The sequence below is a fragment of the Anser cygnoides genome, chromosome 24, assembly GCF_040182565.1.
Source record: "Anser cygnoides isolate HZ-2024a breed goose chromosome 24, Taihu_goose_T2T_genome, whole genome shotgun sequence".
In the NCBI taxonomy this organism is placed as follows: Eukaryota; Metazoa; Chordata; class Aves; order Anseriformes; family Anatidae; genus Anser; species Anser cygnoides.
Window position 1 is genome coordinate 6,884,623 of NC_089896.1, and position 24,229 is coordinate 6,908,851.

Genomic DNA, 24,229 nt, shown 5'->3' on the forward strand with positions numbered 1-24,229 from the left:
GCACAGGCAGCCCCTGGCGCTGGCTGAGCGCTTCCCCGAGCATGGACGAGGCGCCCGCCTTTGTGCAGACGCCGGGTGCGGTTAGGGCTCGGCTCTGCTGGTGTGGAGATGGCTGCGGCGTGCCCGTCGCTGCGATGCCTTGGCGCTGGCTGCGGCCGAGTGTGCTCCTCGGCTCCGAAAGCAGCCGCAGGCGGGCTCCCCTCGAGCTGCGGGCTTGGACAAAGCTGGTGGAAAGCAAGGTTTTATTGCCGGAGAGGATTCTTAGCCCCTGCCTCCCCCCATCTCTATTCAGCTCCCCAGGGAGGTGCAGGCAGCAGCGGATATTGGAGCTGGGGCCGTTTCATATGTAAATGCTGGGTGTGCAAGTGCAGTGCCCTGACCCCCGGCAGAGTGCCAGCAGCCGTGCCACGGCCCAGGGGGGGGGCCTTGGAGGGCGTCCCGTCCCCCCCCGTGGGGACCGTGCGGTGCTGCCCCCCTTCCCCTGGACCGGGGACAAAGGATGCTGCTGGGGGCTGCCCCCGGGGCTCGGCCCTGGGTGGAAGGGAAACGGGCTTCTCCTCGGCTGCGCTTCGTGCTCTCGAGCCGGGGTCATTTTGGGGAGCGGATGAGATAAAGTGGGTCACCCCGCCTGGCCTCAGAGCTTCCTGGCTTGGGTTTCCCTGGGCAGCAGGCGGTCACGGCCCCAAGGTGATGAGAGCCTTGGGCTCGGCTCAGGAAACCCATTTGATTACAAATTTATTGCTGGGTTAATTTTATCCGTGGCATGACGACGGCTGGTTTCGCTTTCTCAGAAGTTTGTTGTTTACTTGGCAGCCAGATAAAATCCAGCATCTTCTTGGCCTTCTCCGCGCGCTCGGGCTAATCTCCCTGCTTCATCTGACCTTGCCGTTGGCACGCGCTTTCCCCAGGGGAACCGAGCTCAGATTTTCCCCGTGGCAGGGCATCCTCGAGTGGACCTCTGCTCCTTCCCGTACCGGCGTGTGTGTGACCCGTGCCTGCAGGGCTGCTCCTGCCAGCAGCCGAGGGACCCGGTGATGGCAGTGCTGGGTCTGGGGGCTGCAGTCCAGCCGGAGCTGCTCTTGGTGCTCTCTCACCTGCCTGGAAGGGAGCAGCTCTCCGGCAGAAACCTTCTCGTGCCCTTCGGTCTGTGCGGCTGCTGGAGCTGCCTGCAGGTGCCCAGTTGGAGCTGGAGGCCCTGCACTGTGCGGGACTTGGCGTGCTGGGAGCAGGGGCTGCGGGGGACGCTCCTGCTGTGTTTAGCAGAGTACCCACAAAATAGCGGTGCTGCTTCTGCTGCTGAGCTCCTAAACCCCCGGACGCGTTCCCAGCTCCGCTGGCTGCCTTTGTAGTGGTGACACCCCTGGTTGTGTGCCGCACGGCCGTGGCAATGGCCCTGAGGGGTTCTGCCTGTCCCAGCTGCGTGCAAACACAGCAGTAGCATGGTGGGTGAGGCATGGGGTGTAGGAATGAGCCCCCTGCAAGCTTTTGGAGTGCAGGAGAGGGGGAATCCGTCCCTTCTGCTGCTCCTGGACTGACTGGTGAGGGGTCGTCTGGGACCCTTCTGCTGGGGGGCAGAGGCCCAGGCTGACCTGGTGGGTTTCTGCCATAAGAACCAGGGATTTGTAGACGTAAGGAGGCGGCCCTGCTGGCAGGAGGGAGGCGCAGGGTATTGGAGCAGGCGGCACGAGCCGAGCCCTGCCCTGGTGCCGGCGTGGTGCCCACGGTTGTCCCCGCGCGTTGCCGTTTGCCTTCGTCCCCTCACGTGATGGTTTCCCCGCTCTGGGGCCGCCCAAGGTGGCCGGGGGTGATAAGGGCGCCGGGGCCACCATCTGCCCTCGGCACCGCGGGCGGGGGCCCGAGCGGGTTTCAGTTCCCTGCGCTGGGGATGTCCCTGCCGAGCGGGGACAAGGGGTGAAGTGTCCGGGTGGCGATGGCATTCGGGGTGTTTGTCAGAGCAGGGATGAAATCCAGGGTGCGAGTGGTGTGGGTGCGCAGGGAGTGCTCATGCGCGTCCCCTGCCGGGCTGGCAGGCGGCCACGGGCCCTGGTGACAGTGGGGACAGTCCTGGGAGCTGGGCCCTGGGGCTCTGTAGTGCTCCCAGCACATCCAGCGGAGCCAGAGATGGCTTTTTGCTCCTGGAAGGTCCAGCTGAGCCCTCTTAAGAGCATCTTAAGGGCTTGGGCTGAGCTGGTGGGATCCAGCAGCCATCTCTGATGCCTGGTGCCGTGCTGGTGCTTTAACAAAGCAGGCAGAGGAACGCTAGGAACTGGATTATTTCATTCGGTTTTTAGTGGGGATTAAATTTCTCCGTGGGAGAGAGCAGGTCTCTAGGGAACGGAGGTCCCGGGCCCCTGCCTCCCCCTGTTCTTCTAATCCCAAATTCCTCTCTGCGGCTGCACTTCAAGGCCTGGTTCGTTACGGGGCTGCCTGCACCAGCTGGAGCTGAAACCAGTTCTGTGGCATGGCCGCGTCCAGCCCCGGCCGGGTGCTCAGGTGCCGCGCACGGCAGGAGCAGGGCTCCAGTGCCGGAGCGCGGCCGTGACTGGTCCTGCTGCTCTCTCCTGGGGCACTCCGGGGTCGTTGGCCTTCCTCTGCCTCCAATGTTCCTCCTTCCTCTGTCACAACGTCCTGTGACAGCCACGGGGTGGCCAGGAAGGATGCAGGATGGGGCTGCCCTGGCTGCGGGGTGGGAGCTCTGCGTGTCCTGGTCCCATCCTCAGCACCCCGGGTGCTGGGACCCCCCCGTGGCTCCGCCGGAGGTACGGGCACAGCGCCGCGCTCCCACCCGCCGCCTCCCTGCCGGCGCTAATCCTGTTCCACGCCGTGTAGTTGGGAGAGCTGATGAGATCAAGGTTGTCTGCCTGCCCTCTATTTATAGACGAAAAGGAGCGAATCCGCCGCTTGGCTCTCTTTGACCTCAATTTTAAGACGGGGCTTTGCACACCTCGTGTCCCACGAGCTGCCGTAGTTCCTATTTGTGCCCCGGTGCCGGTCAAGCCCTGTGCGTGGGGCGGCTTCGCGGTGCACGGTTGGTGCAGGTTCCCCCCGTTCCCCACCTTGCAGCACCGCTCGCGGGCAAACGGGGATCGGTGTGGGGCTGGGGGCGGCCCCGCAGGGCCCGGCTGCTGCGTGGAGCGCTGTGTAAACGCGCCGCGGGCCCCCGCACCCAGCACAAAGCGCGGATAGTTCCCGCTAGCCCAACGTTTTCGTATTTCCCCTGCTGCCAAGAAGCCTTCGGTTCGCGTTAGAATAACAAGCCTGTTTGCGGAGACACCAGGCCTTTTGTTAAGCCGGCAGAAAAGGGGTTTTGATTCAGGCGGCCTCTCCCCCCGCTGGCTTTCCTGCTTCCTAAGCTGCTGTGGGAAGCGCAGAGCTTGGCCTTGAGCGGCCCTGAGCCGGCGGCTGGGGCTCGCTGCGTCCTGCCGGGGTTTGTCCGTCCCGCCGGGGGCTGTCTGTCTGTCCTGGGCACCGCATCCAGCCCTGAGCCGTGCCTCGTGCGTCCCGCAGGGGCGAGGAGCGGGGCTGGGGCTTCAGCGGGGGGGTTCCTCCAGGAGCGGGTGCAGGATGCGGCCCCGGCCCAGGCTGCTCGCTGCCCCCACGGCCTCGGCCCCGTGCTGTGGGTTCGGTCCCCGTGTCGCACCCCACGGATAGCGGGGCGTGCTGGGAAGCACCGAGCCGGTGTTTACCCAGCGCGCGGACGGCGGCTCCGCGGAGGTGTGCTGTCCCCGTGGCCGCAGGGCTAGGGAGGGACCCGGAGATGGCATCGGCTTCCTCGTCCTCCCCCGTCCCGGGAACGGAGCCACCTCGCCGTGTCAGCACAAGCCCCTGGGAAAGCGTGGAAGCGTGCGGCCCGTGGGCGTGCGGGCGAGCCACGGCTGCAGCTGAACGCGGGGCAGAGCAGTGGGGCCGTGGTGCTGGCGGGACCCCGGGGCTGCTTCGTGCCCCCCGCCTGGAGAAAGCCCCCGGCAGCGGTCTCCCCGTCCCCTTGCTTCGCCCAGCAGTAGGCCTGGCTCCCTCCCACCCTGTGCCACTGCCGTGCTGCTGGTGCACCAGGCTTGGTGCTCCCCCGCTGCCTGCCTGGGTGAGCGGCCGCGAGGTTCCCGGCACTGTTTGATGAGCAAGCCCAGCGCGGCTCCCTGCCAGCACCCTCGCAGGGGTGACAAACCCGGGGAGGCTTCTCAGAAGTGGGAAGCGATGAGACAGTGCCTGAACCGCTGCGTCAGCAGCAGGCCGACGGCCTCGGCGGTAATCTGGGAATGCTGGCAGGCGGCGGGTGGATGGAGGCTGTTAGCACGGGGAGAGGAGCGGTGAGATCACCCTCAGCACCTATGCTGCGTGACGTTCCTGGTTTCCTGCCACGGGGAGGGCTGGGAAGCAGCATTTGAGGGGTTCCAGAGGTCCATCCTAGCACCATGGGATGCTGCATTGCATGCGTCCAGCTTGTGCAGCCGGTGGCCTTGCCGGAGGGGACCTCCTGAGGTCCGTGTCAGGCACCCTGCTGCTGGAGAGGGGCTCTTGTGTCACGGGGGGCTGCTGGAGGGGAGGGTGCAGTGCTGGCAGCTAATGGCCCCGTGGAAAGCTGCAGAATCTGGGTCACCAAAAAGTGAGTTTCACCAAGAAAAGGAGGCTGGGGTTCTGTGCCGGTGCCTCTGGGGACGCCGGCTGCTCTTGTTCCTGCTCTGGTTTAGGAGCTGCAGGAGGCCGGGAGCAGCTCTCCTGCCCGCCCCGCTGGGACGGGCTCGCTGCAGATGCAAAGGGAAACAAACGCTCTCCTCCCGAGGTGTTTCAGTCCCTTGAGGCCCCGGGCTGGAGGTGCCAGCCCAAGGGTTAACGGCGAGCCTTGCTCCTGGGGAATGATTAAGCCGTGAGCAGGTGGCAGCTCAGCTCCGCTGTTTGCTTTGCAGAATGAGAGCCAGCAGCCATAATGTTTGCTTCCAGCTTCTCTCTGCCCTCCCACCCCCTGCTCGCAGGGGCAGTGTCGGGGCCGTCCCCCCTGCAGCCCGTGCCCACCTCTCCGCTGCTCCCGGTCCTGGCTCAGCACCCCCAGACCGGAGCAGCGGCAGTCACAGGGCCCATCAGCACAGGCAGGTCTGTGTTGGGAAGGGAAGTCTTTTTTGCGATGTAATTACTATTTTGGTGCCCAGACGTCTGCTGGAAAGGGGAACATCTCCGTTGTTATCACCGGCACTTCCTTTTCCGAGTTCCTTGGAGCTCAGATTTTGCTGCCGACAGCGTGGCGGGGCCGGAGGCTTCCCGGTGCGGCTCCCTTATCGCAGCCGTGCCGCGTCCAGCGGGGCCCCTCTGCAGAGGTGGTTGTGGTTAAACATTCACTCGGGATGCCCTCTCTGTGCGGCTGCAGGTTGGAGGCCTCAGTCTAGGGCTGGTGCTGAGCAGCCCTGGGCCGAGCCGGGCTTCCCGTTATCCGTGGGTCCAGCCCAGCTCGCGGCTCTGCAGCTCCCTTGGAGGGCCGTGCAGTGACAGGAGGTGACGGCGGGGCACCTGAAGCCTCGGTCCCTGCACGGGCAGCTCTCCCAGGACAAAAAACCCTTGCTTGAGGCCCACCAGGACTTGTGGGGTTGGCTCTTAACAGAAGCGTTGCTGCCAGGGAAGTTTTCCAGTCCCGTCCTCTGAGACCTTTTGCAGCCCCGAGTTCGGCTCAGGGGACGGCGCAGGCTCATCCCCGTCCCTCCCGGCTCAGCCGGGTGCCACGTGAGGGCTCCCGGGTGATGAAAGCACGAAGGAAACGCTTAGCACGGGGAATGCTCCCGCTGCCGCCCGGCACGTTTGGGGAACCGGAGGCTTTGCCCGCACAGGCCGGAGCCGGTGATTCACCTGCAGCGGGAGCAGCGTTCAAAGCGGAGGCAGCGCCGGGGAGGAGCCGGTCCCGCGAGGCCGCGCTGGGCAGCGCCGGGAGCTGCCACCTGCCCGTTCCGCCTTGTTTTTCACGGCCCAGATCAGAAGAAACATCATCTTTGTTCTGGCTTCCCTCTCCCAGGGCTCCGGCGCCGAGGGCAGGGTGGAGCGAGCCCCGCGCCCGCCGGGGCCCTGCCTGTGCTTGCCGCCGCGGGTGCGCCCGGCCGGAGCTCGCCGCGAGCACGCGCCCTGCGCACAGCGGCCAGCACCGCGTCTCGCTGGGCTGCCTGCCTGGTGCGCCCGTGTTCGCCGCCCTTTCCAAGGACGGCCGCGCTGATGGCGTGAAGCCGTGGGTCTGGCTGCCCTCCGGGAGAAGCTGCCCGTGGCGTGGGGAGACGTGGAGCCTGGCTGAGCCTGCTCTGAGCAGCGTTTGCTCCCACCCGCTGCGGTGCTGGGAGCGGAGGGGTGCAGCCGTGCAGAGCTCAGCAGATATATTTTGGAGTTTCTCGGGTGTGAGAGGAGATGTGATGCACTGGTGTGGTTTGGGCGCAGCGGCTCCTCCTGGGCTTTGCTCGGTTGGTGCCTCGGCAAGGCCGGAGCTGCGCCCCCGTGCTCCTCGCGGCTGCCTTGGAGCAGGCCGTGCCAGGAGGGCCCAGCTGTGATTCGCCTTGGGATCCCTGATCCAGAACTCCTGGATCTCAGAGGGTTTTTTTTGCTCCTTTCCAATTTCAAGTTGCTGCTGTAAATGACCAAGATTTGTTCTTGGAACTCCCAGAAAACAGGAAAAAAACACCGGAAAGGAAAAAGCATCACAGAGGAAGCACAGCAGGAAGCGTGGGTCTTGTACCAGGGTCATGCGTTTGGGCGTGCTCAGCACCACCATCAGCCGGCCCCTCCATCCTCTGCCTGCCGTGGGCTGACCCCACAGGCCGTGCACCCCTTCGCCTCCCTGTTCAGAGCACAGAAACCCCTTTGGAAAACCCACGCAGCATTGTCGCCACCTTCCTGGCAGGTTCCCAGAGCTCCCTGTTGAGCCTGCAGCCCCTGTCCTGTCCAGCGTTGCTTGCTGTAGGAGATGGAGGGGATTTTTGTGGGCTTGGCTGGTCGGGAGCACCACAAAGGGCTGATGGCTCCCTGGGGTGCGGGCAAGCTGACGTGAACCTTTGGGGCCCTGGGAGGGGCTCAGCGGGGTGCTGCCCCCCTGCCCTGTGGGGCCCTGGGTGCTTCCCATGCCCAGTGCCAGCAGCTTTTGGGCCAGCTCTGGTCTCGTTGCTGTCGGAGCCGAGCACTTCGGCGTTTCCACAGTGCCACCTGGCTGCCACCTCCCTGAGGCTGGGACACGCCGCTGGACGCGCACCCCTGGCCGGAGGCAGCCTGGCCTCCGCTGCCTCCCGGGAGGCTGCAGCGCCCGGGGGACGGAGGAGCATCCCTACGGCATCGCCCGCCCTGGTGCCGGGGTGCGGAGCCCCGAGCGGCGCGGGACGCGGAGGTGCCGCTGCCCGGCGACTTCCCCAGTCATATAAGGAGATGCCGGAGCCGGCAGCCGCCGCGGCGCAGCATTACTCACCGGGGAGGCGCACGGCGAGGGGGGGCTCGGCCCCCTGCGTGATGCCTCTGCCCTGAGCCAGCCGTGACTCAGCTCCGGGCCCTGCCGCGGCCAGGACACGGCCGTGGGGATGGGGGACGGGGTGCGTGGGGTGGTTTCGTCCCTCTCTGGGCTCAGAATTTGGGCAGGTCTGTGCCCCCCTGGGGGGCAGGATGGGACCCGCCTCGCAGCATCCCCGTGAAGACGTTTTTATGTTCAAACGGGGCGGGGGTCATCTTATTTTTAGACTCCTGGCGATGCTTTGCAGATGTCTGGGATGGGAGCGCGGGAGGAAAGCCAGTAGCTGTGGGATCCGGCGCGCCGCTGCGGGGCAGAGCCAGGCTGCGTGGTGCTCGGGGGAGTGAAAGGGGAATAACGCGTGGGGCTGTGTGGGATGAGGCACGGGCACCCCCCTGAAGCACGGGGGTGTCTTTGGGGTGGGGAGCGCGGGGCACGCCCCCCCCCCCCCGTCCCGGATTCCTGGGGCCGGGAGATGCGCGCTCTCCCCGCCCGTTTCCTTTTCGGGCCGAGGCGACAGTCGTAACTGGAAGAGCCGCCTTGCAAGGAACTAAAATTAGCCGCGGGTGTTTTGTGTGTGCAGAGCCGTTTCCATGGCTGGGGGTGGCCTCGTGCCGCTGCCCCCAGCTGAGCGCAGGGTGCGGTGCCTGCTGGGGGCTTCTGGGGCCCCCCGAGCCCCCCCCGGTCTGCCCCAAAACCATCGCAGCAGCCGCCTGCTCCCCGCATCTCCCACCCCCTGCAGCCGGGTGAATTACAGCCGCTATCGGTTTCCTGCCGCAGCAAGAAATAGCTTCAAGGGATTGCTCGTGCCAAGAACAGGCCATTAAAAGAAGCATTAAAAGGAAAAGGGGGAAACGGGCATTAAATTGAGTGGAATGAAGCGCGATTCTGTCCTCAGCCGGCCGCGGGGCTGATGGTGCCCCCGGGTCCTGGTGCTGGGGGGGTCCCAGGGCACAGCTCCCCCCGGGCATGGCCGAGCTCTGGTGTTGGCTTCTCTTTGTGTGGCCTTGTCCCTGGCCATGGGAGCTGCCACTTGCTGCTCCCCCAAAGTGCTGCTCCCCCAGCAGCCACCCCCTCCCGCGTCCCCTCCGCCTGCCCCTGCGCTCCCAGCAGGTCCCTGTGCTGGTGCTGTTATAGCTGCAGGTCTGCTGGTGTCTGCGGAAGCGCCCCCCTAACCTCTGTCTTCCTAAAACAAAACACATAAATTTGAATAGCTTTATTTGCCAGAGGGCTCGTCCAGCTGCATCCCCTGCTTGAGGGGGGTGTGTGGGGTTGCAGCAGCTGGAAGCGCTCGGTGCGTGTTGTGGGGCGCTTGGAGAGGGGCAGGGTGCGACCCCGCGGATGGGGCGAGGAGGAAGGGGAAAACCAGCTCCTGCCTCAGGGCCTTTCCCCGCGAGCCTCGGACACGTCACGGCCCTGCCACCAGCAGCAGCAGCAGCAGACGCCGGCCTCGCAGGGCGCGAGCTGCCCCGTGCCTGCTGCTTGCTATTTATGGTGGCCTCGCGCCGCCGGGAACGGCCGCTGCAGGCGAGCGGTGCCGGGCAGCTCACGGCTCCTGCAGCGCTTCCCCGGCCTTAACAGAAAGCAGATTGCTTTAGACGAAAGCTATGCTGGAATGTTTTTAAGTCGGGCAGGGCCAGAGCTGTGGAAAACACGTTGCCACAGCGCTGAGCCCTGGGGTAATCCTCTTTATTCCCCCTTTGCCCCTCTTATTAGCCCGCGTGGCCACGGGGAGCTGCAGGTACCTGGTGCAGGATGTCCACGGCCGCGGCTGAGATTTCCCCGGGGCAGTGGAGAGCCTGCGGTGGGCTCGGTTTTAGCAAAGCCGCGTGTTTGGGTCTATCACAATTTACTCGTGACGTTTTTCTCCGTGGGCCTGGCCGTGCTTGTGGCTGTGTGGCTGGGGGAGCGGCTCTGGGTGTGTACATGCGCCAAAAATGTCTGCGGGTGCCTGGGCAGAGCGGGAGCTGTGGCCCCGCTGGGTGCTCGTAGGGTGCCCCCAACGTGCTGGGGTTTCGGGGTCTGGTGCAGCTGGGGCGGTGCTGGCCCTGCACAAACCCATCGCCAGGCTCCTGCCCCAGCTGATGCCTGAGCCAGGCTGCGGTTTCGCAGCTTTCCGGGGCGCGGCTGTCGTGCATCGGAAGCGGGGCTTTCCCCCTCCGCTGCAAGGAGCCTTCAGCGGGGCGAGCTGCTCTTAGCTCGGTGCTTCTTGGAAGCCGCGGCGAAGGCAGAAACCCGGCGTTAAATTCTGAGTAACTCTCCAGCCGCCCAAGAAGCGAGGCAAACCACTGGGGGCTGGTGCACGAGGAGCTCCGAGAGCGAAACCGAGCCTTGGGCCGGGGCCCCCCCGCCCGCTCAGCGCGGTCGCAGCGCCGAGGGGCCGGGCCGTAACGGCTGTGTGGCAGCAGGGCGTGCGGCTCTGGGGGTGAAACCACCAGAACAACGCCTGTGCAGGCGGTGCGGCCCTACGGGACCGTTAGTTAGCCCCGTCACACTGGAAAGTGTCACCGTGCAGCGCTGGTGGCCCCCGGGGACTCGCCCGAATGCTGGCTGCAAGAATAACAGGGTGCGGGGAGGGACAGGGAGCGGGGTGAGCCTGCGGGTGGGGGAGAGCCTGGGCAGGGGCCTCTCGGTCACCCCCCAGTTTAAGCAGGAGCTGTGGCACCGCCGACACCAGCCCTGCAGCAGCTGGGGGCCTCAGCCTCAGGAGGCGTGGGGGAAACCTTTGTCTTTAGAGAGCCTTCTGCTGGCGTTTCCCCTTAGACATGCAAAAAGCCCTTCCTGCCGCTGGCCCATCGGCTGCAGAGGAGTCCCGGAAATTAATTTCTCCTAAAAAAAAAAAAGGAAGCGTTGCCATGCTGTTGCAGTGCGTTTCCAGGCCTTTTGCCCTGCTCCCTCTGTAACGAGAAATGGCTCGAGGAGTGGGAAAAGCCGACGAGCTTTTGTTAAACTTCCAGTAACAGTGAAGAAACACACAAAGCCTAAATCTGGCTTCGTTCGCTTTCACCTTTGCTGCTGGGGAGAGGATTTCCTACGGCCAGACTGGTGCTCCCTGGGGACGTGCTGGCACTGTCGGCGTGCGGCTGGGTGCCCCGAGCTGCCGGCGCGCCGCCCGAACGCCACCCGCGAGCCCCGGGTCTCCCAGCCCCATGTTTGGGGCCGGGTGTTTCGGTGTGGCCGTCCCACGGAGAGCCCCCTGCTCCGCGGAGCCGCAGCCGGCCTTCCAGCGGGGCTGGGAATGGAAATTCAGGAGATGACGTCTCTCCCCTTGGAAGGAGGAGGGGAGGGGGGGGCGAAGTTTGACCGCGTGAACACACAGGAAAGATGTTCGTGTCGGCCTGCCGCTCGCTTTCTCCTCTACCCCCACCCTGAGCTCCAAAATCTCCGCGGGCCGGCGCTGGCCGTCCCCGCGCCTTGCCAGCTCCGGGGCCGCGGCCAGCTGGAGCGGAGGTGCCGGCGCGGCGCGGGCAGGAAGTTTTGCAGCGTGTGCCGGCAGCGGCTCTGCCTCCCCTCGTTCCCCGCTGGCGATGCCGAGCTCACGCCACAGCCGCCTCTGGAGCAAGAAGTTTGGGGACAGGCGTGCGGCGACGGGACGGAGGCCAGCGGGCAGGGAGTAGGGGACGATGCCGCTTTCGGAGAGCTCCTATCTGCCGCCCGCCGCTTTCATCCTCAGCCACGTCCTGGGCATCGCCGGCGTCCTGTACTGGAGGAGCCGGAGCGGGGCAGGTAGGGGACAGGCGCTAAGATGGCTGGCGTGGGGCAGGGTCGGGGCCCGGCGCGGGAGGGACGGACGGACGGACGTGGCTGCCGGGAGGAGGGAGGAGGCCCCGGGGAGGGCAGGGTTAGCGGTGCCTAAACTTGGTGTTTCCCCTCCCGGTGTAAGCGCTGGGGGGGCTGCCGGGCCCCGGGGGGGAGGATCTCGGTGCAGGGGCCTCGCTGGGGATGAGGCTGCTTTTTGTCTCGGCGCGAGCCCAGCACACGTGGTGCTGGTTGTGCCGCCAGACCGTCCTCTTCTCGGGCCAACGTCACCGCGACCGCTCGCAGCGACAACAGCATGTCGCTTACCCGCAGAAACCCACAGAAACCCGTAGGAACCCGCAGCGGCAGCGAGGGCCGTGGCCGAGACGCCGCCTGGAGCTGCTCGGGCCTTGGCAGCGGCTCGCGGAGCAGCTGGAGTGACCCTGCCTCAGTTTCCCAAAATAGGGATTGTGTGTGACCGCATCACGAGGACCGCGAGGGTTCGTTACGGGGCAGGCCGTAGCTTCAGGGCCGGACAAGGACTAACCAGCGCCTTCTCCGTCCTGACGTCTCCCTCCTGGGATCCGTTTGTTTGTCTGGCTCCCCCCGTGCCCCAGCGCAGGGCCAGGTTCCCCTCTCCTTTCGCTTTTCCCATGTGCAGGAGCAGGACGGATGAGCCTGGGCAGCTGGCAGGGATCTGCTGGGCCTTTTCCCCAGATAAGACTGGTGGCAGGCGATCCTTCCTTCCTCCCCCAGCGCTGCCAGGACAGATCTGTTGAGGCCTCCCCGAGCGCAGCCGAGTTGCACAAGCGGGCTGCGGGGCAGCAGCGTGCCCTGTTACCCACCCAGCGCTGCCGCCGTCTGCTTCGTCTTGGTGCCAGGGCCACCTCGGGCAGTGAGGTGAGCGCTGTGCTCGCCTCTGTTCTGTCTCAGGATCTTCTGGCCCCTTTGCGGAGCTGCCATCCCCTCCTGGCCCCTCGTCCCCCCGTAATGCGCTGACCCCGCTGCTTTGCAGGACAAAACCCCGTCCCTTTGGCAAGCACGGGCGCAGGTGTCGGGAGCAGCGAAACCCCTCGATCCGCACTTTCCTTCCTCACCCCTCTCTCGGCAGGGTGAGGTGGCACCCGCCCCGCAGGCCCTGCAGGCCCTGCCTCAACCTCTCCCGACATCCCGGAGGACGGGGCTCGTCCTGCGGCAGCTTTCGGCGCGCACGTAACCGCTGCGTGCTCGGCCGGCTGCGCCGTGCAGCCGCGGGCGGCCTCGGCTCTCCGCTGCGTCACCGCTGCTCGGGTGTCGGCCTCGTTAAATATCCGGGTGCTGGATGGTGCTGGCTGGTTTTCCACCGCAGGTATCTGCTGCGTTCCTCCGGGCTGAGTCACGTGCTGTCTCCGCTCCCGCTTTCGAAAGGCTCTGTAGATCCTGTCCAATTAGCTCTGCTGTCATGATGGATTATGTCAGCTCTCGAGTTGGCAGCCAGCACATTTTAAATACCTCATGTTCCCGAGCCAGACAGGTTTTCTGCATATTCCCCATCTTGAAAGTACCACGTTAAAAGAAAAACAAAAAAAAGTGCATTCCCTTTCTTTTTTTTTTTGCCTTGAAGGAGTTTGAAGCGAAAGCGATTTGCTTCGAAACTTTCAAGTTTGTTTCTAAACACTGGTATGGAACAAAAAGCTCCTTCACCCCACACCTGGGTGGGTGATTTAATGCTGTGATGTAGAGCTGTCCTCAGGACCTCTGCGAGCTCATCCAGCACAGGACGCGATCTGGTGTGTCCTGTGCCCCCCGGCTTTAGCAGGGAGCAGCAAGCGGGGCAGAAAGCTGGGAGCTGAGTAAATAAAGCATTCCCAGGCTTTATTTGAGCACAATCTGAGGAGCCCGTGCAGGACGTGGAAGGCCCCACAGGCCCTCACCTTCCTCCCATGCTGGACCCCTCTGCCCTGCCCTGCCCGGGCTGGGACGGGGCTTTGGCACGGCCCGGGCGGGGAGGCAGCAGACGGCGATGGCACCCGACGGGCGCGCAGGGATGCAGTGAGGAGGCGAGGCGGGGGAGCGGCAGCACCGGCCGGGCACGTCGGGAGCTGTGCGGACAGGCGAGCTGCCAGGACGGGGCTGCCAGGACGGGGCTGCCGCGGGCAAACGGGGGGAAATACCTGCACGGGGCGGCGGTGCCGTGGTGAGGGGTCTGCTGAAGGGATGCCAAGTGGAAGTTTTCCTCCCCAGACTCAGCTGGTGCCCTGTTTTGGGCTGCCTGTGGCCAGGTGTGGGGCAGGGTGGCTTTGCGCATTGCCCAGTTCTCGCTGCTTTGTTCAGGGAACCGACAGAGATGTGAAAACCCCTTGGGTGCGTGGCTCCATTCCTTGGCTGCCTCTGCCCTCCGGCGAGGGCTTGTGCTGCCCTGGGCGCAGCAGCCGAGGTGCTCAGCCTCGCAGTGGGAGCAGCTGCTGGGAAGCACGGCGCTGAGGCTCGGCTGGGCTGTGGCCGGGCTCGCCACGTGGTTGTCTCTTTGCAAGCCTCGCCTGTCTCGGGAAGGCAGCGACATGAAAGCGCGTCGCAGCTGAACGCGTCTGTGCAGCTCCGAAGGCATCAGACGTGCTGAGAACCATCAAATGGAAGTGGCACGGGCACGTGTAATTACGGATTTCGGTTCTTGCCAGTGCCTGACAGCAGCTGCAGCAGCAGGGGCACCGTTTGCTGGAGCTGTTCCCTGTACCACTGACACCCGGCAATGCTCCATGCACTGCACGCAGGGGTGGGAGCCCCACGGTGCCAGGGTCGGCCTTGTCACCTGGGCACTGCCCGCGTCCCCTGCGTGGCCCCAGGCAGGGCTGGTGCTGGGGGGTCCTGGTGCTGGGGGCTCCTGGTGGCCAGGGCCACTGGGGCCAGCAGCCCCCTGCGAGATGGCACAGGACGGAGGGAAGCGGGGGGGGGGGTTGCAACAGGTTGCTTATCAGGGTGACTCTGGAAAGATTAGCCGGCGAGAGATAAGCTCGCAGCGCCTTAATGCTGTTAGCGAGCAGTAGCTGTGCATTATTATTAGCTCGGACGACAGCGCGGTGTGGGGTGTGCGTAACCTAGTTAGAGCCCAGGAACCACCTGGAGGGGGTGAGACGGGGCAAAAAAGGGGAGAAAACGTCAGTTCTGCGCCAGATGGGAAGGGCGAGCGTGCCGAGGTGCCGCAGGCCCATGGGCACCTCCCGGCCTGCCCCAGACTTTCTGCGCGGGGCTCGGTGACGCGTCCCCGTCCCCGTGTGCCCCCTGCCATGCACAGGGGCTCTGCGCTCCTGCCTTCCCCCGGCCGCGAGCTGGCTCCGCTCGTCTCCCCGGCCAGGGCGGCGGGGCTTGGACCAGGAGGTCTGCGGTGGGATTATATTTAGAAGAAAAGGAAGAGAGGTGGCGATAAAGGAGGCCCCCGTTATCTCCCCGCATGCCGAGCAGGACTGCAGCCTGCAGCCGGAGCATTTGGGACTCAGCTCCAGTACTTCGGACCCAGGGAATTATTTGTGGAGAAGCTTCTGGCTGGCAGGCGCGAGCGAGGAAAAAAGCCTGTCATTGTCCGTCCCGGCCCCGGCCCCGCGGCTGGTGCAATTAACTGGAAAACAAGAGGGAGAGAAACAAGCCCGGAGCCTGTCTGCGGGGCCGTGCCCAGCTCCGCGGGCGCGCCTGGCGTGGCTCCGACCCGTGCCCCAGCACTTCTGCTGCCCCGTGTCGCCGCCGGGAGCTGCGCCGCGCTCTGCAACGCCTCCTGCTCCTGGCTGGAGCCGCTGGTGGGGGAACTGCCCTTCCTTCCCCATCGCTTCGTGGGGAGCGGCTGAAATCTGCAGGGAGCCTTCTGCACAGCTCTGCGAGCATCGGGCGGCTGTCAGGACGGCAGACCCTCGGGGACACGCAGTGTCACCGTGCCGGGCGAGCTCACCCCCTCCTCTGGAGGCAAACTCCTCTCCCTGGTGCCTGTGGCCGCTCGGCTGGCTGTGTCCGGAGGGGTGCACGGCCCCGTGGGGCACGGCGACCGGAGGAAGCACAAGGCGGCCGCTGGCATCGCAGGGGGTTCGCGGCGATGCCCTGGAGGAAGGGCGGCCGGGCCCCGAGCGGGGGGCAGAGGCTGTAGGAAGTGGTGCTGTGGGAGGAGCTGCGGCCGAGCCGTCACCCACCGCGCTGCCTCGGCCGGCGGGGCAGGAGGTGCCGCCACAAGACCCTTCCCCACCCGTCCCTTGGAGCAGGGAGGTGGTCGCCATTCTGCCGGGACCCAGCGCCCCCCAGCCCGGGCACAGGAGATGGAAATGCAGCGCCTGTACGGGGAGGAGAGGTGGCTGAGCACGCGCATGGTGTGCCGGATGTGCTGCATGGGTTAGTACCTGCCAGGCGCTTCCCAACTCGGTGGCCGGCGTCGTGCCGCGGGCTCTGCGTCATGGTTAGAGCCGGCTCGAGCCTCATCCACCCCGAATTAGCGCCGGGGTCAGGAAGAGACCCAGCGCCATGGCTCTGGGGGACGGGTGGAGGAGAAGTCCCCGCAGACGCGTGGCGGTGACGTGGCTTCCCACTGCAGGCGGCGTGCAGCGGTGCCAGGCGGCAGCGCCGTGGTGTGGCCGCCCCTCGGGGGAACCCTGCCCGGGCGAGAGCCTGGTGGGGTGCGGAGCGAGGGGATGGGTTTTGGCACCTGGATCCTCGCCTCGGCCAGGGGACGGTGCATGGCGAGGGGGAGGCGTGGACGGCTTCGCCTGCGACGTGCCCGCAACGTGCCTGCGATGTGCCACGGGTTCTGCTGTGTGCTTTGGGTGGGGGAAGCCGCGGGGTGGTGGTTAGGTGGGAACACCGGGGTGTGCCTTCACCTGCGTGCGGGGTGAGACGTGGCCAGGTTTTCCCAGGGCAGTGAGGGGCCCCAGGAGCGGGGCCGTGGCTCCTCCCGGGGCGCAGGCACCGCCGGCGGGATGGGGACGTGGGGTGGTGCAGCAGCACGTGCAGCACGGTGAGGGAGCCTGGGCTGGTGCCCGGGGGATCTGAGAGAGCAAGGTGCTGGTTCTCTCCCCTCTCTTGAGTCTTTTCTTTGTTTTTAAAACAGAAGCAAGGGGTCCTTCTGTGTGGGGAACCATGGTGTCAGAGGGATGTCTTGCATTGCGTCCTTTGCCACTTTCTCCGTGGTACAGCCTGCATCTGGACAGGGCAGGGCTCCAGGAGCTTGGGCTGGGCTCAGGAACGCCCCTTGGCTGGGGGAGAAAGGAATTTCACCGCCCTTGGCTTTGCTGTGCCGGGCTGGACCGGACTGGTGCAGAGCGATGGGAGCGGTGCATTTCCCTGCCCGGAGCTCCAGCTGATGCCCAGCAGAGCGCAGAACCCCTCAGCAGATGTGATCGCCTTCCCGGGGATCCGGGGTGGGCTTTTGCCAAAATCCAGCACCCGGCTGCTGCCCGAGCGCATCCCTGTGCCCCGAGGGCTGCGGGGGGATGCTCCGGGGCAGCCCCCACATTCTGCGCCACGGGATCCTGCTCCGGCACACCGCAGCGCCGGCTCAGCACCAAGGCGCCGGCTCTCTCTGAGATTATGTTGTTAAAATCAGGCAATCCCACTTGGTGCGGGGCTGGCTGTGGGATTACGCTGAGCCCCGCAGCTGCCTGGGCGCAGGGAGGAGGCGGTGGGTGCTGCGCGGCCCCAGGGCAGCCCTGCCCCGTACCCTCTCCTTTTGCCTCGTTTGTTTTGTCTCTTGCGTTGTTTTTTCACTGAGAACGGGCAGGACAAAGCCTGCTGGCAGCTCCCCAGAGCTGTTCGGTGTCAGCACAAATCTCCTGTCCCATCCCCTGCGGGAAGAGCCCTGGGGGTTTGGGGGCTGCACGGGACCTCCGGGGACGGTGTCCCCCTGTCCCCCTGTCCTGTGGGGCCGGGTGACCCGGACAGGCAGAGCTCGGCTGAGCTGCGGGACGGAAATAAACGTTAAATCCTGGCAATCCAATGAACCAAAAATACAGCGGAAGAATAAGCTGCTAATTGCACGTGTTGTCAGTGGCCTTTTAAGGGATATCTGTGGGTTTTATGTAATGTGTCAAAGCCTTCCAGGGGCACGTAGAGGAGGGGGACACCTACCCCAATGCGCAGGGGGTCGGCGAGCCTCCTCTTCCTCCTGGCGCTGCCCCTTCAGGGAAGAAAGGGAGGCACAGGGGTCCCCTCTGTAACGCTCTGTGCTGCTTTTATTTAAACAAACTGTTTTCCCCCGAATCTAAAGCATTAATTGTGGGGTGACCAGGCACAGGCGCAGCCCCGGGCCGTTTTCTGTTCCTCTGCTGGAGCCAGGCTGCGGTGCCAGGCGAGCGGCCCCATCCACGTACCCCACAAATAAGCAGCCTCTGTTCCCGGCACGGGGGCAGGATCCGTCCGGCAGTCCTGGCACCGGCAGCGGTTGCTCTGTCTCTTCCCCTCATTTGAAAGTCATTTGAGTTTGTGCACGAAAAATACTGACCGAGAGCTGCCTTTGTGTTCTTTCAACAGATGAACGGGACAGAGTCCAAAAGAAAACCTTCACTAAATGGGTCAATAAACACTTGATGAAGGTAAGAGTCGCGTGTTCTATTGTCACACGGGTTAAACGTCTGTCTGTCTCTCTATCCATCCTGGCTCAGGACAGGCAGGTAAATGCCTGGTTTTTAGTCTGGGAATTTTTGCGCTGGTGTTGGGCGTTCAAAACGTGTCTGTACTCGGAGCAGAGCGGGTTGCGATGGACGTGTGTAGGTGCCTTTGGAGGGCACTGTAACATCGCAGCGCAGCCCTTTTGGTACGTTCGCCTCCTGCGCTCGCAGCCCTCGCTGTAACTCGAGGCTCGTGCGCTGCTCGTCCTGCTGCTCCCGGTCCTGTTCTGCTCGGCTCTGCTGCGCCCGTGTCCCGGCCTCCCTCTGGCAGCTGGGGCGGGAGGGAGATGCTCGCTGCTGAGCGGGTTTAACGTTGTGCTGCGAGGCGCTTTGCTTGGCTAACTGCCAAATTTAGTCTCTATTTGCAAAAAGAAAAAAATTAAAAAAAAGTAGTTTGGGCATTAGAGGTGTCACAGGCTTGCTTTTCAGCCAGCCTTGTGAACGTGTGTCAGCCTTTCAGCTACTTTCTAAATCTCACAAATGAAGGGCGGGGGGGGAAAATTGGGGCCACCTGCTTTAGGCTGCGGTGCGGAAACATCTGGGACTTCTCAGCTGCGCAAAGCACCAGGGCGAGGTCTGGGTTTGCTAGGGGACGAGCAGGTCCAGAGGCTTGGTGTTTCCAGCCTGGCCTGTGCCAGAAGCTGCTCGCGCTCCACAGCCGTGCTCCCCCCAGAAACATCTGCAGTCCTTCACTGGAGCCGCGTGCCCTGGGAGACGCCCCGGGACTCGTGCGCTACTACGGGACTGCCTGGAGTGAGGATGGTTTAACGGGGATCTGTTCGTGCATCTGAAATTGGCAGCAGCTCCTGCCAGGTCATTTTGGAAAGCGGAGGCTGGTTTCCTTAGCGATAATTTTGGAATAACCGATTTAAACACACGTGTTCTGTTGAGAGATGTCTGCTTGCAAACTCCGCTGCCCTCCTCCTCCACTGCCGCAAGTCCAGCAGCCGGCGAGCGGAGCCCTGAGCGTGTTCCTTCCCTCCCTGCCTCTCGCAGGTGCGCAAGCACATCAACGACCTGTACGAAGACCTGCGGGACGGCCACAACCTGATCTCGCTGTTGGAGGTGCTGTCGGGCGTGAAGCTGGTAAGTCTGCGCCGTGGGGCGCCGGAGCTGCTGCCCAGCCCCGCTCCGCTCCCTCCGTCCGCCCTCCTGCTCCAGCGCAGCCGCAGCAGTCAGCAGTCATTTCTTCTGCCATAGTTTTGTTTTGAAATGTGTGTCATTTTGTTATTTATTTCATTTATTTTCACTCGAACCCATGTTCCTCGTGCTGGTTTCCTGGATACCACCAAAGCGTGTGATTATTTAAAGCCGCTGGGTTGTGGTGCCTTGGGCAGAGCCCTCTTTTGGGGAGGGCTTATACATGCCTTCCCTTTCCAGATTTCACTACGTCTTTAAAATACTGGATAATAATGGATTTGACTAAAACTGTTTCTGTGACAGCGTGTCCAGCACTTTTGCCCAGAGTTGGTAGAAGCCACATTGCCCTCCCCTGCCCCACAATCTGGGTTTGCAGCTCCCAGGAGCTGTCTGATGTGCAGACCTCTTTTCTTGCATCTTGAGCATCGTAGAATCCCCCTTCCTTCTCCTCCTTCGCAGACTGTCACATTTACTGCGAGTTATTGGTGCAACAGCGTAGCACAGCAGGAACTGTTTTAGTCTTCCCCTAAAATAGGATCTGGGCAGAGATCTGTTAACTCACTCCGTTACCCTCCTGAGATGCCAAATTAGATGCTGTGGGGGCTGAAGAATTGGATGGAGCTGCCTGGGATCCAGACAGCCTCTTTCTCGTCATTTTGGCTTCAAAGCCACGGGAAAGTTTCCCTGCCTGAGCCCCCTGGGCAGCACGCGAGGCTGCGGCAGAGCCCGTGGTGTCCAGGAGAGCCAGCGAGGAGCCTCGCCAGGGCACGTGTTTCTCTTTGGTTTTCCTTTACCTGGGTCTTGCATTTTGGTTTCCGTTCTGTCTCCCTGTGTGTCACCCTCCCATCGTGCCGTCCGTGCCGTGCTCGTTAGCAAATAGAGCCGCCAGCTCAGAGGAGCCTTCGCCTGGTGAAAGCGCCGGCCTGGTGCCGTGCAAGCAGCGAAGAGCGGGAGGAGGAGGAAGATGATGATGAAGAAGTAGGTCGGGTCCACCCAGGACGCAGCAAACCCCCGGCTGACACCGGCGTGCCGGCAGATGGTCCAGTGCAACCCAGCGGGGCTCCGACCTTCCCCTCACCTGGGCACTAGCGGGGTTTTTGATCAATCCCCGCTGCTCTTTGCCAGTGCTCGGTCAGGGCGGTCGCCTGTCTGTGAGCTCGAGCAAGCAGAGCTGTGCCAGGCCTGTGGACCCGACGGGCCTCACGGAGCTGTGCTAGCGTTGCCTGGATTATCTGCGTGTGCATGGCGGTGCCGGCTCGCAGTCAGGGCACACCACCCGCTCGGTGTGAGAGCATGAGTCCTACTGACAGCCGGGGGGACGGGTCCTGCACGCGCCCGTGGGCACCGCAGGCCCCAGCCGGGGCCCTGCCTGCTCGACCCGCAGCGTGCCGTGATGTCTGCTAACCCTGCACTGCATGGAGACACGCCGGGCACCGGCACCGTCGCGCCTCGGCTGTGAGGAGCGGGCTGGGGCGATGGTGGGGTCCGGGTCACAACCAGCGGCCCCGTGCATGCGAGTGGAGATGAGAACAAAGCCAAGGGTTTGCCCTAAAGGGGCTCGACCGTGCCTGCAGTGGATGGGCAGGCCCCATCACCTCACCGAGGCGGAAGAGAAGACGGATTTTCTGCCCCCGTGCTGTGGGTGGTGGTTTCCTGGTGCAGCGTCCCCTGCTGCTCCTCGGGAGCTGGGCAGGAGCTGGGGGTGCAGCACCTTCCTGCCGAGCCCCCGGTCCTCCGTGGCCCCCGAGGTGTTCCTCTCGCAGGGACAGTTCTTCCCCTGCCACTGGGGACGGAAGGACACTTGTGGTGTCCTCGCTGCTCGGAGCACCCTGGGGACACCTCTTGGTGAGGCCCAGCTCAGGGTTAGGGCATCGATCCCCCCTTCTGCTGCTTCGGGGCAGCCCCAGCGCCCACCCTAGCTGCCTGGGCTCGCACAGGGAGGTCCGAGCCGCGCACCCAGCCCTGCTCCGCTCCCTCCTGGGCCAGAACTCGGCAGCTGAGGGCACTGCATTTCTTCCCAGCAGTTCAAAGGCAGCATCTGGAGCAGCAGCCCCTGCTGGGCTGGGGTCTCTGCCCTCAGGTGGGGACCCGCAGCCGGTCCCTGCCATGAAGCCTCTGAGGCTGAGCTGGTCGTGCCTGGTGCTGGCAGCAGCCCAGAGCTTTGGCGCAGGGACTTGGGGTCTTAGGGGGACTCATTGTTCGCCCCAAGGACAGCGAGGGCTCAGGGCCTTTCCAGCTCCATGCCCCACCGTGGGCTTTTTCCCTCCTGCAGCAGGATCTCGTGTAGTGTTGACTTTTTTTCTCCTGCAGAACAAGGAAAGGGAGCAGTGTGTTTGAGTGCACGGGGTCACAGGAGCACGCTGAGCGCGGGGTGGCCACGGGCTCACGGGGTCGGGTCCGCAGCGCATGTGGGGTGTGCAGTGTGGGGCCGTGCCCGCGGGGTGCTGCGTCCCAGCCCCGCCGCCCGGCCAGCCCGCTCTGCAGCCGCTGCTTCTGTTTTGCAGCCACGAGAGAAGGGCCGGATGCGTTTCCACAGGCTGCAGAACGTGCAGATCGCCCTGGATTTCCTGAAGCAACGGCAGGTAAGGGCTGCGCGGGAGCACGATGGTTACCTGGTGATTTAAGCTGTCGCAGGAGCAGAGCGGGATGGTCGGGGACTCCCTCTCCTGGCTCTGGCTCAGGAAGGCTGTGGAAGCAGCATCTGCCAGTGCTGGGTGTGCACGTCCCAGAGGTGCTGGCTGATGACAGCTCTGTAGAGGGACTTCCCCTTGCAGGTGTTGCAGAACTGTGCGTGCAGTGCAAAATAACGAGTTTCAAACTGAGAAATGGGGCTGCCCTTCTGGACAGGGTTTTGCAGATGCCCCAGCATCACCTCTGCACCCCCTGAGCCTCACCTGCAGCTCCCCAGCAGGTCCCTGCAGCGGGGACGTGCAGCTGGGGCATCTCCCACCGGTGTCAGGGGCACGTCCGTGGGCAGCTGCCTCCTGCTCAGACCCCGGTGCCGCCGTGTGGTGCTGCCCCTGCACGGCCACGCAGACGTGGTGTCCTGCCCCGGGGCAGCTCCCTCTGCCAGGCTCCGGGAGGTGTTGGTCCCGGAGCGCCCGCGGGACACCGCGGAGCCTCCCGGGCAGGTCTCGCAGCGGGCACATCCCCAGACTTGTTCCTTCTGCATGCGAAGCCCCCGCAGCCCCCGGGGCCGGCTCTCTTGTTCTGCCTGTTCCGTCAGGTTCCTCGCACGATGTTCCCCAGCTACGTGGAGGCGATGATAAATTGTACCAATTCGTGCTGAAGCAGAGGTTTTTCTCTCTGCTGGCCCGAGGGCACCGAATAAATTTGCGCACAAGCCCTGCTCCAGGGAGGGTGAGGCGCTTCCAGCCCCCACCCTCCTCCCCAGCCCCTTGATAGAGACATTTTGCCGGGGGCTCCGGGGAGCTTGTTTCTCCACTTGGATTAAACACTTCTTCTTTGAAGCCCTATGGCCTGGCAGCCGAGGGCTTGCCGGGATGCCTCACCCTGGCCAGCGCTGCCAGCGGTCGTGGCCGGCGTGGGCAACGGGGGCACCGTGCCCTGGGGACGGACGAGGAGCCTGAGGCGGGCAGCAGCAGGACAGGGACAGCGCTGCGGCTGGTCCCTGGGAGTGCCGGGGCTCATGCACCCAGTGCCGCAGCGATCTCTGTGCTGCCTGGGGACTGCCCAATTTAAAACACCCCGGGAGCAAAGCAGCCGGGAAGGAGCAGCTCCAGGGCCGTGCGGTCTGGAGCCTGCCAGGACGTGGAGCTTCGGTGGATCCCGGTGAGGGCAGAGCCGGGTTATCTGCCTTTGTTAGGGCGGGTTGATTAGCAGCTTGGTTTTGAACCCAAGAGGGAGTTAATAAAGCCTGGCTGTCCTCTTTTAACCATGCTTTGTGGTCTAGCTATTAAATTATGCACTAGTGCTCAGGGCTCTGGGGACGAGGCACTTCTCCACGTGAACCGAAATAAAGCGTTAAGTGCTGGTAAAGCACTTCTGGCTGCCCGACCAGAGCAGGCGAAGGCCGTGAAAAATCCTTCCTTCTGCTGCTGGTGGAGCACAGGCACCGAGCGGCCTCGTTTTCTTGCTCCTCTGCCCCTTCGGCCAGCCTGGGGATGGAGCGGGGCCGGGGGGGCTGTGCCCCTCTGAGCGCCCGGGGTGGTGGGGCCTGGGGGTCTGGGGGCAGCCTGGTCGGGGACGGTCCCACCGGGGTGGCTGACGGGGGGTTTGACCATTTTGCTTCTCTTTCAGGTGAAATTGGTGAACATCCGCAATGACGACATTACAGATGGCAACCCCAAGCTCACCCTGGGGCTCATATGGACGATTATCCTCCACTTCCAGGTAGGCCGTGAGTGCTTTCTGCTGGAGGACGTGGGGCCGATGGGGGGGCGTGCTGTGTCCCCGGGGCCCTGGTGTCTGTCTGTCCGGACACGTGATGTCTGTCCGGACACGCGTGTTTCGTGGCGACGCCTGCACACCGATCAGGGTGGGGGACTCGTGTACATGGCAGCGTCGCAGAGACCAGTGCTGGAGAACAGCAGCTCCCTTTTCTCATCATTTCCATAATTAAATCATTAATGATGGGCTGTGTGCTGCGGCCTCCTGCTTGGCACCGAGGGGGTTGGCAGGAGCAGTTTGCTCAGCTGAAGCCTCCGGAGAAGAGCGAGCTCGGAGGGGGCTGGTGGGGACAGGACGAGCTCGTGGCCATGCAGGGGCTCTCACCCCACAGGCGCTGGCAGCCTTGGGGTGGCCACGGGCCACGGGGTCCTCCATCGGGATGGAGAATGTCAGCTGTGTGACAGCAGTTCAGTGTAGGGATGGGAGAAACTGCCTGACCCTGCCAGGGACCATCTCCAGCAACTGGGTGTTATGGATGTTCTTGCAAAACCACCTTTTGTGTCTTCAATAGCCTCAGATTCTCCAGGTGGAGCTGGCTAATTACCCACGTGTTGCAGGCACATCCCGGGACTCGCTGCGTGCGGTGGTGGCAGAGAAGTGGGGCTGGGGCTGTGGGAGGAGGGTGACGGCCGCACGCTGGTGCCCAGTTGCCCCCTGTGGGCTCCTACCTGCGGAGCAGGGGCTGCTGGCGCCCTGCTCCCCCCGTGGGGCTCACTCGTGGTGTGCCGGGAGGCGGCGAGGCACGGGACCGGGACCGCACAAGCGGGCCTCGGGAGCCGCTGCGTCCCGGCTGCCTGACGTGTCCTCGCTGGCATCTCCCAGGCGAGACTAGTGCTGGCTTTGAGACCTCTTAAGGAAGCTTTTCATTTTC

The 24,229-nt window shown here is 64.2% G+C and overlaps 1 protein-coding gene and 1 long non-coding RNA gene across 28 annotated transcripts in view; one reads left to right on the plus strand and one right to left on the minus strand.

Moving 5' to 3' along the window:
* Positions 1 to 24,229, plus strand: part of MACF1 (microtubule actin crosslinking factor 1) — a 142,871-nt gene that overhangs the window by 16,943 nt on the left and 101,699 nt on the right. For 13 of the 27 annotated variants that reach the window (XM_066982410.1, XM_066982422.1, XM_066982407.1 and 10 more), the window contains exons 2-6: positions 17,672 to 17,733; positions 18,805 to 18,894; positions 19,822 to 19,926; positions 21,453 to 21,530; positions 23,209 to 23,301. In XM_066982410.1, the coding sequence (XP_066838511.1) occupies positions 17,672 to 17,733; positions 18,805 to 18,894; positions 19,822 to 19,926; positions 21,453 to 21,530; positions 23,209 to 23,301 (428 nt within the window). Of the gene's footprint in view, positions 1 to 10,769; positions 11,183 to 14,836; positions 15,542 to 17,671; positions 17,734 to 18,804; positions 18,895 to 19,821; positions 19,927 to 21,452; positions 21,531 to 23,208; positions 23,302 to 24,229 lie in introns of those variants that run through there. The other 14 variants (XM_066982411.1, XM_048049574.2, XM_066982418.1 and 11 more) reach the window with 4 other exon arrangements.
* Positions 14,550 to 15,735, minus strand: LOC136786896 (uncharacterized). The gene is made up of 2 exons (XR_010826448.1): positions 15,550 to 15,735; positions 14,550 to 14,786 (listed from the first exon to the last, which is right to left on the minus strand). It is a non-coding gene; the product is annotated as an uncharacterized lncRNA (long non-coding RNA).